Below are 14483 nucleotides of genomic sequence, written 5' to 3' on the forward strand. Positions count from 1 at the left end.
AGAACATTCTCACACAGCAAAAAGTGCTACCACTCGTACTTTTCATTTGTATAAGAAACTATATTTGCATGAGAAACTATATACATGTGAGGTATTACTTAATCCACAAACAAAGACATTTTTCATACAGAGTCTCAATTTTTCTTCATAAGAATCAAATTTCCCAAGACCCAAACAAGGCATTTTACTGGCATACAAACCGAAGTTTCTTCAAATGATAAGCTCTAATCCTTACTTAACAAATTGCAAATGCTATGCTCATCTGTTAAATTTTTTAAATTGATAATCTGCTACGTAAACCACCATCCTCACTAGGGTTACTATTGCTATAATGAAGCACCGTGATCAAAAACCAACTCCGGAAGGAAAGGGTTGCTTCCACCCACAGTTCCCTGTAACAGTTCATCATCAAAAGCAGTGGGGCAGGAACTCAAACAGGGCAGGAACCTGGAGCCAAGAGCTGATGTGGAGGCCAGAGAGGGATGTTGCTTCCTAGCTTGTTCTCCGTGCTCAGCTGCTTCCTTATACAACCAGGACCACCAGCGCAGGGAAGGCACCACAGGCCCTCTCCCATCATTGATTAAGAAAATGCCCTACAAGCTTGCCTATAGCCTGATCTTAGGGGGACATTTTCTCAATTGAGGCATATCATTAATATTTTTGAAGTATTTTACATTAGAATCTCCAGTAGTGAAATTTTTGTAAAGTTATTACTTTGTCTAAATGTGTGGTAGCTGAAAGGTTACAAGCAGAATACAACAGAAGGGTGAATAAGAGGGAGTCAAAAATGAAGGCTTGTAGAAGATGAGCAACACACCAGCAAAAACATAAAACATCTCCATAAAAGGAGTGGTACGAGCAAAGTGTGATTATTTATTTCACAAAGATCTATTACAGACTCACACAGTATTAAAAAGTCATGATAATTCATGCCTTGGCAAGGGGTAGTGACTTAAGGAACATGAAATGAGCTTCTAAAACAATGCTAGTAATATTCTGTTTCTTAATCTGAAAGCTGTTTTCAAGTTGTATATTTACCTTATAAAAATTTATGGAGTTTACAATTATAGTTTGTAATTCATTAAAACTACAATTTATCCATTTTACTGACTATATTATACCAGTGAGCATCTCTCTTCATGTAGTCTCCCCAACTGAGTAGCTAGGCTTGTCCCCCAGATGCTCCAGATGTTCAGCAGGCAGCCCATCAAGACAACAAGCCCTGTGAACTGGTACTTACTACCTTTGTTCACCTCCCCAAAACTGAAGAAAGTTAAACAACCAGGTCACTAAGACACAGGCCTACATCGGAACAAAAATCCTGAAAGCTGCGGTTCACTGGGATGGCCAATGTAAAGTGAAAATCCTTAACTGAGTTTTGTTCTCCATCAGAAAACATGGGTACCATGATGGTTGTGTGAGATAAAATAAAAGATACAGAAAGTGCCCTGAAAAAAAAAAAAACATAGTATGTAGGAGAATATAATAAAAATTAGTTCATTTCTGTTTCCTCAATCCTCAAAAGAAAGAATACTGATGGTAAAATTCTGTTTACTTTATTTACACATTTGCAACACTGTGGCTTGATCATCTGAACCAGAGAAGGGATGCTGCGGCTCTTTGGTGAGAAAGCTCAAAAGAGCAGTTCACAGTAGAACCTGACTGCCTCAAGCTAGTGAGTCTGATAGGGGTGCAGCCCTTGGGCATCTCTGCCTCCACAGACTGGCCTAGGGCCTGAAAAGCTTCCTACAGCACTGCACAGGACCTGGCTTCACTTGCAAGCCTGCGGTTAACTGAAGACCAGAGGAGGAAAAGTCAGATGCAGTGAGTCAGGTCCAGGAATCAGACTGTGGAGAAAGCACTGGCTCCCGGATCAATGGAAAAATGCTGGAAGACAGTGTGGAAGGAACTCTTGAACATAAAGGGTCTATGAAATAAGTATTTACCGAGCTATATTAAGTGGTATCCAAAAGGTGAAGGAACCAGTCCTGGTATAAATCCCCTGAAGTACCAGCACCTAGTCAGCAGGTGGGAGAAAAAATACTTTCCTAACCCAAAGGGTCAGGGTGTTATATAATGAAATTTTGTAGAAAAGAATTATAAAACCTACAGATAAAGGGTTAGGATAATTCAGAATGTCAAGAGACCTGGGGCAGGAAGTTGGGCATAAAGAAAAGTTTCTACTACTCTTAACTAGTGAATTGGTTTTAAACAGAATGTGATGTGGCCTTGGTGTGTGATCTTCCAGCACACAAGAGAAGAATGTGCCGCTTTCTTCTTCACTGGTTTCGCTGGAATCCATGGGTTATAATGACCACCTTACTATATCTTTATCTCCAGTCTCCGACCTGTAACTTAACTTAGAACATCCCAGGATTCTCATCACTGGAAAGTACCCTCTCCAGCACCCCCCCCCCCGTGCAAGTGCTTTGCAGACTGGAGAAAGTGACTGCATGTACATAGAAACTGAAAATTTTGTACCCCCAGGACTCTACGCTCCAGGTATCAGATACCTTACAAATAAACATAAAACAGAAGGAAGGGTATACCATTTTTATAAGGCTGCTGTAACAAAGCACCAGCTTACAACTCCAAAGCCAAGACGTAAGCAGCACTATGAACCTTCTGATCGTTGCAGGGTCGAATCTGTTCTGCCTCTCTCCTAGTCTCGAGCTTTGATGACAGGTAGATGTAGTATTACAGGTTTGTCATTATATGACAGTCTGGGCATCACCACCATGGTCATCTTTTACAAGAGTACTATCCAACAACAGAATAAGGCCCCATCCTAATACCCTAAACTGATTCCACACAAAAATCATGCTCTCAAATTAGGTCCATTTCTGGTGTGCTGGAAACTGAGACTTCAGCGTATCTTTTTTATACGACACAACTCAGTCTATAACAAGTATTCTCTTTCTCACTTTCAAGTGCCCTGTCAAACTCTACACAAAAGGGATTATCACGACATGTGCAGTAACAGGAACTAAGACAGCAACACAGAGCAGGCAGAGCAATCAAAGCAGCACCTCTGAGGGGTTGCTAGGGCCTGAGCTCTGCACTCCAGATAGTGGGCAGTACCCCAATGGGAAGTGTACATACTAAATCAACTGAGGTGCTCAAAGCAGTGAAGCCAGTGGAAGTCAAATGGTAATGCTTCTAGAATGATATCTCTGAAGGTCTTTGGGGGCTAATCTGTAATATTCCAGCTTGACTTACCAAGACTTAGAGCATGATACTAATATATCAACCTGAGAATTTCTTCTTGGTGTTAAACTTATTTTACCTCAGGAGCATTTTCAACTACCAAGGTTTATTAACAAATGTATTAGTCAAGGTTCTGTAAAGGAACAAAACTAATTAAATGAACATTTGTTACATTGGTCTATGCAGGATTGGCTGGGTAGTCCAACAATGGTTATCTGTATGTGGAGAGGCTGAAAATTTCATAGGTGTTTAGCTCATCAGTCTCGTCTTAGAGCCAGAGGATTCCCGGAGCCTGAACTGGTCTTCAGTTCAGTTTTAAGGACTGCCTTACTTTTCCTATTTCTGCAATAAAATACCATGACTGAGGCAACTTACAAAACAGAGTGTTTAATAAGGCATGTGGCTTCAGACAGTTGTCTGAGTCTATGATGGTGGAGCAAAAGCATGGCAGCAGGAACATCTGAGAGCTCACATCTTGATCCACGAGTGAGAGGCCGAAGGCACCCTGGGAATGAATCAAGTCTTTCGAAACCTTAAGCCTACCACCAGATACCTTCTCTCACTAGGTCACACCTCTTAATCCTTCCCAAACACTTTCACCAACTGGGGACCAGGTTTTTACATATATGCACTTTAGAGGGGTCATTCTCATTAAAACCAAATGTTGTGTTCCAATGTCAGCAAAGGATGGTAGTAGCAGTAACAACAAGAGTAGATGAATTCACAAGGCAAAAAAAAAAAATAGAACTTCCTTTATCTCAGACTCTTTACACTTGGAACACTGCTGAAGAGTGCTGCCCACTCTAGGACTGTCTCCCCCTAAGCCTTCTACCCATCACCAACTCAACCCATATACCACCACACACACATCCTCCACTCCCACAGTGAATCCTTCCAAAAAGTACCCTCACAGACTTGCCCAGAGGTATGTCTCTTAGCAGATTAAAATTAATTCAAGTTGGTAACCAAGATTAGTCATAATAGGGACAATAGAAATACTATATTTCCCTAAAGGCATTTTAACTTCACCAATTATCTGAGAGTTTTTAGCTTCTCAAGTGGCCATGGTGGTGGCAGTCAAGAACAGAATAAAATTCCACAACACTAGAATATATCTGTCTTAGGCCAACAAATGACCAGCTGTAGTTAACCAGAATATAACTAGGTCTGAAAACCTGCATAGAAAATACTGCACTATTGTTTATAAATGATCAGAACTAACAATATGAGAGTGACAGGATGATCCACATCCTGTTACCAGAGTTGTGAGGGTCACAGCCAGGCTAGTAAGTCACACTGGGCCACTTGTCCTCAATAAGACAATCAAAAACAAAATGAGGTTGGAGATGACTCAACAATTAAGAGTGTATATAGCTCTTACAGAGGAACCAAATTTGGTTCCCATGTCAGGCTGTTCACAATTGCCTGTAACTCCAGCTCCAGGGGATCTGAAGCATCTGACCTCCACGGGCATCTGTACCCATGAACAGACAACACTTACATACACAAACACACACACACACACACACACACACACACACACACACACACACGTACACATAAAAAGTAAAAATAAATTAGAAATAAGAAAACAAAAAAGATACAATGGTGGAAACCATAAAAGGGGGGGTTCTTAAATATGGCCATATTAGGAAGAACAAGAAGGTCCAGTGATCCACCACCCACTAGGTCCATCTTTACACATGGTTCAGGTTTAAACAGAGCATCACACCAGAGGTCTGAGGAAGGAAGTAGTCCTGGTCAAGGTCACCCTTCCACAGTCCCAGATCCACTTCTCTTTTATGGCAATAGGACGCGTTGTCAAAACTGTGTGACGTCTCTTTCCAGCTTCCTTCTGGGGAAACCAATGAGCCAGTCTTTTCCTTCTCCCAGCAGAACACTCCTTAGGAAATCCCTGTGTCCTGAGATTCATTGTTTCCACAATCTGATAGCCAAAGGGAGTAGCGGCATGGTGTCTCTAGAATATCTTCATTCCTTCCAGGACAGCCACACAACTGGAATATTTCCCAGCCACTAAAAATTATGTTTGCAAAAGAAATGAAAACACAATATAACATTAAAAGGAACATGGGACACCAAACTATACATATGTAACTGCGAGTTCACGTAAAGAAAAAAGAAACCGAGAAAGAAACAAAGTCTATTAGTAATTAAGAAACTGATCAAACTGTAAAAATTGACCTGTAAATAGCAGTGTTAACTGTCAACTTGAAAGAATCTAGAATCACAATTTAGGCATACCTGGGAGATAATCTTGACTGTATCAATTGAGAAGGGAACCCTTGCCCACTGTGGGTGGCACCATTCCCTAGATGGATCCTAAACTATATATATACATCTCTCTCTCTCTCTCTCTCTCTCTCTCTCTCTCTCTCTCTCTCTCTCTCTCTGTGTGTGTGTGTGTGTGTGTGTGTGTGTGTGTGTGTGTGTGTGTCTGTGTGTGTGTCTGTGTTTATGCGTGTATAAATTAGTGAAAGCAAACTGGAATTCATTCATCTCTGTGGACCAGCTGCTTCAAGCCCCGCCACTCAGGCTTCCCACCAGGATGGACTGTACCCTTCAACTGTGCAACAGAATAAACCTTTTCTCCCTTCTGTTGTTTTTGTCAGTTTTTTCTTCTTTGATAGTTTCATATATGTGCATAATAAATTTTAGCAATTTTCACACCCTACTATACCCTCTCTAATCCCCCTTCTCCCAATGAAACCTTTTTTTTCTTCCCAAGAAATTTTCTACTATTTCCACGTCCCTTTCTGTGTGAGCCATTGAGTTTAATTGGGGTTGTTTGTGAGACATGAGTAGGAGGTCATTTACTGGAGCATGGGCAGCTTATCAAGAATTACATCGCTGAAAAAAGTAATGCCTCTTCCCCTAGCCACCATAACTGCTCAACGTCCCTAAGGAGGGGTGGGCCTCACCAGGAAAGGCTGGCAGGCCAAGCATGATCAGCTCTTATGCAGGTAACCACAGTGATTGTGAATTCATGAGCATAACAGCCATGTCATTCCACACATGTCCCCATCCTCTGGCTTTTCTGATATTTCTGCTTTTCTCTTCTTCCATGTTTCCTTGAGTCTTGGAGGGGGTAATACAGCGGACTTATTTACAGTCAAAAATTCTTGTCTTGGCAATTCAACCATCCTTTATTCTTGGCAGTTTAACCAGTTACAAGTCTGCAATAACCACTGCCCACCGCCAAAAGATGCCTCTCTGACAAAGGCTGAGATAATCTTTGGATATAAACACGTGTATTTAGAAAGCAGGGTGACCAGGCGTTGATGTAGAAAAGACACAGTGGTTCCCCTGAGGCTCTATGATCTCCCTGCCTCCCACTCTTGAGCAGGTTTATGGTCCAAACAAGAGCTCTTGCCTTTGCAGCAAGCCTAAAGTCCAAACAAGAAGCAGTCAGTTACCATATAACACTAATGAAACAATTTGCACCAATGGATATATCTCGCCTGGCCAATTATTTGTGTGGCTTTCAAGGTTCACAGTTGAGATGACTTTTCTCCCTAGGTGCCTGCAAACCATCCAGCACTATGAAAGTCAGCCTGCAGGGGACATGTTCCCAGGTCAGGACCAGCATATTTCTCCACGTTCTATGACCAAACAGTGTAGTGTCTTCGGCAATACTCTTACTATCCATTTCTGGTAGACAGGAGCAATGGCACTAGTTTGGGGAGGGGTAGGGGGCTTTGTGGCCTCCCTGGGTCAAAGCATTTTATCACAGCAGTAGGAAAGACCTAAGAGCAGGATTGTAAGCAATTTCATTTTCTTTCAGTAGTTTATCTGCATTACCTAAATTTCCTGAAGCTAATATATCTTCAAAATCATGAAGGCTGTCATTTTTTTAGAGTGGTGTTTGTGTGTGTGTGTGTGTGTGTGTGTGTGTGTGTGTGTGTGTGTGTGTGTGTGTTAATGCCGCAGGGCGATCGGTAATGAAAAGACCTCAGACTATCTTAATACAAAATATACAGCTTTAATAAACAGAAGACTTACACCAGCTTACACCAGAATCCAAACGATCTGTCCGGACACAGGAGCCAGGAGAGAGAGAGAGAGAGAGAGAGAGAGATTGAGAGAGAGAGCCAGCCAGGTTTATAGGTAAACTTTAGCCTAAGGGCGACATGCCCCACGAACAAAATGTGATTGGCTGAACTCCCCTATCAGTGTGTGTGTGTATGAACATGATGTGGGGCATGTGTGCCACAGAACACTTGTGGAGGTCCGAGGACAACTTTCAGGAGTGGCTTCTGTCCTTGTACTTTTACATTAGTTTCCAGAAATCAACTCAAGAGTGCTCAGCTTACAGGCAAGTATTCTCCCCCACTAAGCCATGTGACCAGTTCACAACTGTCATTTTTCAAACTCCCATACCAATTTATTACAAAAATAAAAAATAAAAAGATAACCAGGAGGTGGTGGCACACACCTTTGGTTCCTGTACTTGGGAGGCAGAGTCAGAAGGATTTCTTATATTTTTGGTTGTGAGCCTAGCCTCCAATGGCTGAGCCATCTCTCCAGCCCAGGAGGATTTCTTTGAGTTCAAGGCCAGCCTGGTCTACAAAATGAGTTCTAGGGCAGCTAGGACTGTTACACAGAGAAAACTTGCCAAAAAAAAAAAAGACTACCCAATACACAAAGCTTTAAAATTAGAGGATATAAACCTCTGAAAAACTCATTTTATTAAAGAAAAATATATCAGATGTGACAGGTGTAGTGGAGCACACCTTTAATCCCAGTATTCAGGAGGCAGAGGCAGGCAGATCTCTATCTACATAGTGAGTGCCAGGACTACACAGGGAAACTCTGTCTCAAAGAGTAAATAAATTAAACTTGAAAAGAAGGTCTATAGCAGTGTTTTCAACCTGTGGGTCGTGACCTCTGTGGTTGAACAACCCTTTGACAACAGCTGCCTAAGAAACGTACAGAAAACAGACATTTACATTACAGTTCGTATCGGCAGCAAAATTACAGTTATGATAGCAACAATAATCTTATACTGAGCAGTGGTAGCACACACCTTTAATCCCAGCATTCCTCAGGCAGCAGAGGCAGGCGGATCTCTGTGAGTTTGAGGTCAGCCTGGAGACTGGTCTATAGAGCAAGTTACAGGACAGGCTCCAAAGCTACACCGAAAAACCCTGTCTCCAAAAAAATAAATAATAATAATAATAATAATAATAATAATAATTTTCTGGTTGGGGGTCAGCACAACAAGAGGAATTGTTTTATATATATGAATGTCCTGGACATGGCAGTGCACACCCTTTATCTCAGCACTCAGGAAGCAGAGGCAGGGAGATCTCTGTGAGTTCAAGGCCAGCTTGGTCTACATAGCAAGTCTCAGGTCAGTAAGGGCTACACAGTGAGATTTGCAACCTCAAGAATTTCCTACACTAATGTGTATATATTCCACACTTTCTTTATCCATTCTTCCATTGAAGGGCATCTAGGTTGTTTCCAGGTCCTGGCTATTACAAATAATGCTGCCATGAACATAGTTGAACAAATGCTTTTGTAGTTATGATTGGGCATCTCTTGGGTATATTCCCAAGAGTGGTATTGCTGGATCCTGGGTAGGTTGATTCCAAATTTCCTGAGAAACTGCCACACTGATTTCCAAAGTGGTTGCACAAGCTTGCATTCCCACCAGCAATGGATGAGTGTACCCTTTACTCCACATCCTCTCCAGCAAAGGCAATCATTAGTGTTTTTGATTTTAACCATTCTGACAGGTGTAAGATGGTATCTCAGAGTTGTTTTGATTTGCATTTCCCTGATCACTAAGGAGGTTGAGCATGACCTTAAAGTGTTTTTTGGCCATTTGAACTTCTGTTGAAAATTCTCTGTTCAGTTCAGTGCCCCATTTTTTAATTGGGTTAATTAGCATTTTAAAGTCTAGTTTCTTGAGTTCTTTATATATTTTGGAGATCAGACCTTTGTCTGTTGTGGGGTTGGTGAAAATCTTCTCCCAGTCTGTAGGTAGCCTTTTTGTCTTAATGACAGTGTCCTTTGCTTTACTCAGCGGTAAAAAACAATGACATCTTGAATTTTGTATGCAAATGGATGGAAATAGAAAACACTATTCTGAGTGAGGTAACCCAGACCCAAAAAGATGAATATGGTATGTACTCACTCATAAGTGGATTCTAGCCATAAAGGTCAGTGAGCCTATAATTCGTGGTCCTAGAGAAGCTAAATAAGAAGGTGAACCCAAAGAAAAACATATAGTTATCCTCGTGGATATTGGAAGTAGACTAGATTGCCAGACAAAAATTGGGATCTTGGGGGTGGGGGTGGGTGAGGGTAAGGGAACATGGGGAGAGAAAAGTGAAGAGGGGACGATGGGGAGACCCTGGGGGAATAGGATGGTTGGGATGGAGGAAGGGTGGATATGGGAGCAGGGAAGAAGATATCTTAATTAAGGAAGCCATTTTAGGGTTGGCAAGAGACTTGACTCTAGAGGGGTTCCCAGGTGTCCATGGAGATGTCCCCAGCTAGTTCCTTGGGCAGCTGAGGAGAGGGAGCCTGAAGTGGCCCTACCCTATAGCCACACTGATGATTATCTTGCATATCACCATAGAAGCTTCATCTGGCGATGGATGGAGATAGAGACAGAGACCCACACTGGAGCACTGGACTTAGCTCCCAAGGTTCAAATGAGGAGCAGAAAGAGGAAGAACATGAGCAAGGAAGTCAGGACCGCGAGGGGTGCACCCACCCACTGAAACGGTGGGATTGATCTAATGGGAGCTCACCAAGGCCAGCTGGACTGGGACTGAAAGAGCATGGGATCAAACCAGACTCTCTGAATGTGACAGACAATGAGGGCTGACTGAGAAGTCAAGGACAATGGCACTGGGTTTTGATCCTACTGCATGTACTGGCTTTTTGGGAGCCTGGTTTGTTTGGTCGCACACCTTCCTGGACCTGGATGGAGGGGGGAGGACCTTGGACTTCCCACAGGGCTGGGAACCCTGACTGCTCTTTGGATTGGGGAAGGAGAAGGAGGGGGGAGGGGGAGGGAAAAGGGAGGTAGAGAGGGGGTGGAAATTTTTTAATAATAATAGTAATAATAATAATAATAATAATAATAATAATAAAAGAATTTCCTACAAAAAAGAAGAAATTCACGTTGCTTTCGGTTCTGGTGTTTTATCATAGCTATAGAAACCCAAAGACATCAATTATATTATTCTCTGTAATATAAAATTATTGCTAAATAATAAATTGGATCTGACAGTAGGAAAAAATTGAAAAGGCTAGTAAAATTATTCATTAGCACTAGTACTTCTTCATATCAAGCTAACTGTGGGGAATACATACACACACCATCATTATTTCTGTCCAGACTCTTAAATGCCAGTTTCATTTTCTTCTCGTGGTCTTGAAGGTACTGCACAAATTCTTCAAAATCCAATCCTGCATCAGCATTGGAATCTGCAGCCTGAAGAATTGTCTATAAGAGAAGAAACTCATTGCAACAATGATATGTGAAGCCATTCTGCCATGCTAGCATTAGCTCATTTCACTCATACTATATGGTTTCCATTATAAGTGCCCATTGCCTAGTTTTTAGTCATTAATGTAAACCTAAACACATTCAATTATTCAATTTTTTTTAGATTCATACAGTACTGAAGTCAAGAGCCATCATGTCATCTCAAATCAATATGAAATTTATTAGTAAGTATTTACTTTAATTACACACACCTCAAGGGCTTAAGGATACTAAGGTATAGAGCCTTTGCCATCAGAGGCAATAAAAAATCTGTCTACTAAATGTGATAAACATGAAACTCTGATGTTCCTCAGATTAGGGTTTAAGACCTAGCCTTGTGAAATAAGCATGTATGTTCGAGTCTCACTAAGTCCTTACTTTTTTTTTTTTCGAGACAAGGTTTCACTATAGCTTTGGAACCTGTCCTGGAACTAGCTCTTATAGACCAGGCTGGCCTGAAACTCACAGAGATTCACCTGCCTCTGCCTCTAGGGTCCTGGGAATAAAGGTGTGTGCCACCACTGCCCAGCTTTGTCCTTAAGCTTTTTAAAATAAAAAAGTTAACACTATAGGACTGGATAGATGGCTCAGCAGTTAAGAACACTGGCTGCTCTTCCAGGGACCTGGGTTCAGTACCCAGCACCCACATGGTAACTTTCAACCACCTGTAACTCCAATTCCAAGGGATCTAGCACCCTCTCTAGACTCCACAGGCACCAGAGACAAACATAGTACACTTAACATAAATGCACATAAAACACTTACACATGTAAATATAAACAAATCTTTCAAAAACAATTAATAATATGTTACAAAGACTGTATATTCCCAGAAGACTCTTACTACACTGACCATATATTGTTCATCTTTGTATCATCAAATGTCTAGCATAAAGTATGAAATATTGGCCTTTAATAGATTACATATCTCAATATTTATTAAATTTGAAAATAAATGCTATGAGCTGAAAACTAGATCACACTGCAAAGCAAACACTGAACACCACACACACCTTATACTGCACACACCGACACTGCACACTGTATACTGCACACTGTACACCACACATTGCATGTTGCACACACTGCACACCACACACCACACACTCATACTGCACACAAGACACCACTGGTAATAAAAAGACTAAAAGTTACGGTCTCTAGTCTGAAGCAAATTATAGACTAGTAAAGTTGACTCACATGACCACAGGTGGTAGTATGCCAGGAGAAATAATGTGAGAAATTCAAGGTGCAGTAAGATGTGAGACAGTAAATGAAGTAAGAGTGCTGAGCATCTCCAGAGAGCCTTCAGAAAGGAAGACTGCTTGCGTTGAGATCCACAAGGAAAAACACTTGTTAAACAGATAAATAGGAGTAAACATTTCTATAGTATGTGAAATATTTACATGGAGATAAAATAGATGTCAGTTATAAAAATTTAGTAATACTAATGGTGATAATAACATTCAAAATATATTGATCATTTAGTTCTAAGCAAATTATGGCTATAAGTTCATTTCATCTATATCCTGCTGTAGAATAATCTTCTGTATACTGTAAATATGTCACAGGGATTAGTTTAATAAAGGAGCTGACTGGCCAATAAATGAACAGAACAAGGTTAGGTGAAAGAGCCGAACAGAATGATGGGAGAAAGAAGGATGGAGTCAGGAGTCACCAACAGAGACAGAGAGAAGTAAGAAAGGCATGCTGTACTGAGAAAAGGTACTAAGCCACGTCACAAAGTGTAGATAAAAATATGGGTTAACTGAAAATGTAAGAGTTAGCTAGTGTCAAGCCTGAACCATTGGCCAAGCATTTGTAATTAAGACTCTGAGTGGTTATTTGAGAGCAGCTGCCAACACAGGAAAACACCTACACTACACAATTTGCTAAAAACAAAATGAATGGAAGAAAAGATAAAGAGGGGAGAAATGCTACAAAAAAATATCTCAAATTAATGCTTCATTAATTTGTTGATTAATTCATTGGTAGTTTCCATTAAGCAGAACATATATGGTGCTCACATGGTATCTTAGGATTTCTATTGCTATGAAGAGACACCATGGCCACAGCAACTCTTATAAAGGAAAAACACTTAATTGGGGTGACTAACATTTACAGAGGTTCAGTCCATTATCACCACTGTGCAACATGGCGGCATGCAGTCAGGCATGGTGCTGAAGAAGGAGCTGAGACTTCTACATCCTGACTCAAAGGCAACAAGAAGAAGACTGAGTCTACACTGGATGTAGCTTTAGCATAGGAGACCTCAAAGCCCACCCCCATGGAGACACACTCCCTCCAACAAGGCCATACTTGTTGTGCCTAATACTAATAGTGCCACCCTTTGGGGGCCATTTTCTTTCAAACCACCACACATGAAAACAGTATTAAATCACAGCTTGAGAAAATTAGTCTTTGCTCCAATTGTAGAGAGAGATTCCACAGAGCCATTGCATCTGGCTTGAATTTTAGAGACACAGCACCTAGGCCTTGGACTACCTTTTGTTTAAAGTCAGTGATTCTTCTTTGAGTTCTTCCTGAAGGATTTCAGAGCCTTTGCAAAACTTAGTCTTGAGAGTACCTGGCAAACCAGGAGGTCTGTGGCTGAAAATTGCTTACACAAATCCTTCAAACAACTCCAGATAAGAGGTTTTGGTATGCGGAAGCTGACTTGCTAGAGGAAAAAATTGTGTAATAATAAAAGGAGGCTTTTGCAAAGCTGCAAGTTTCAGTCCTTCTGAAGCCGGACCTCCCTACTGCAGATAGCCTAAAATTTATCTTGGATAACCCTTCTCCTACTTGACCCGAACAGAACACTGACATTCAAGTACCATTCCTTCTTGACTATATCATGAGAAATGTCTGTATTACCCAAACATGTCTCAAAACTTACCAATTTCTTAAAACACACAAATCAGAGTACAAGTCTCAACTTCACAGGGTAATATGGTATTTAAACAAAATTTTAAAATATAACTTTTATAATGTCCATTTTATGGTTATTTATAATCTACTAGCTTTCTACGTATGGCAGAAATACAGTTTTACTTTCACAATAAATCATTGAGAGTGATATTAACAATATCACAGAGTAAAGTTTTAGGCTCCTCTCCACCACATGCACACACACCAGAAAACATAACTATTGACCATACATACCAGAACATCTTTTAAAACCCCTAAGATTTAGAAGCAAGCCTAATACAGCTACATAATTGGCAGACGTGAAGGATAAGACCAAGAACAACAGCCTCACTTCAAACGTGATGCTGCTCCCAATTCACTGAAGTCAGAATAAGGCCAGATAGAGTCTCTTCATGATAAGCTCCTATAAGACAAAAGACATCCAGAGGTAGGCAACTAGCTTCCTAGCATTCTAACATAGTTGCTGGAAGGCCCATCCAACTCTAAATGCACATAGGCCACCAGAAGTAGCAATATGGTTGACCACTTGCAGTAAGACAGAAACCCAAAAAAGGGAAGTTGGGTCCAAGAGTATAGGGACTAGCACATAAATCTTGATGTTATCTCTCCGTTCCTGCCAGGTTTAATAGACAATCAGAAACATCAGTCAACTTCATGACCACTTTTAAAACTGAGCTGGCTGCCCTCAGAAACACAGCATAAAACTTCACCGGATTCTACATAGAGTCTAGTTTAGACACACAGCTACAGGGCACACTCCATCAATAATGACCCAGAAAAGGAATGCTCAACTCCCTTGATTACAAATAATCATGGAGACT

At 41.0% G+C, this 14483-nt stretch overlaps 1 protein-coding gene across 2 annotated transcripts in view; it reads right to left on the minus strand.

Annotated features, from left to right (window-relative positions):
* The window catches only part of LOC125406427 (mitochondrial adenyl nucleotide antiporter SLC25A24-like), a 56237-nt gene that overhangs the window by 37962 nt on the left and 3792 nt on the right, over positions 1-14483 (minus strand). For both annotated transcript variants that reach the window (XM_048443412.3, XM_085677809.2), the window contains exon 2: positions 10564-10690. In XM_048443412.3, coding sequence (XP_048299369.3) covers positions 10564-10690 — 127 coding nt within the window. The remainder of the gene's footprint in view (positions 1-10563; positions 10691-14483) is intronic.

Source organism: Myodes glareolus, chromosome 17 (genome assembly GCF_982192425.1).
Source record: "Myodes glareolus chromosome 17, mMyoGla1.1, whole genome shotgun sequence".
Lineage (NCBI taxonomy): Eukaryota > Metazoa > Chordata > Mammalia > Rodentia > Cricetidae > Myodes > Myodes glareolus.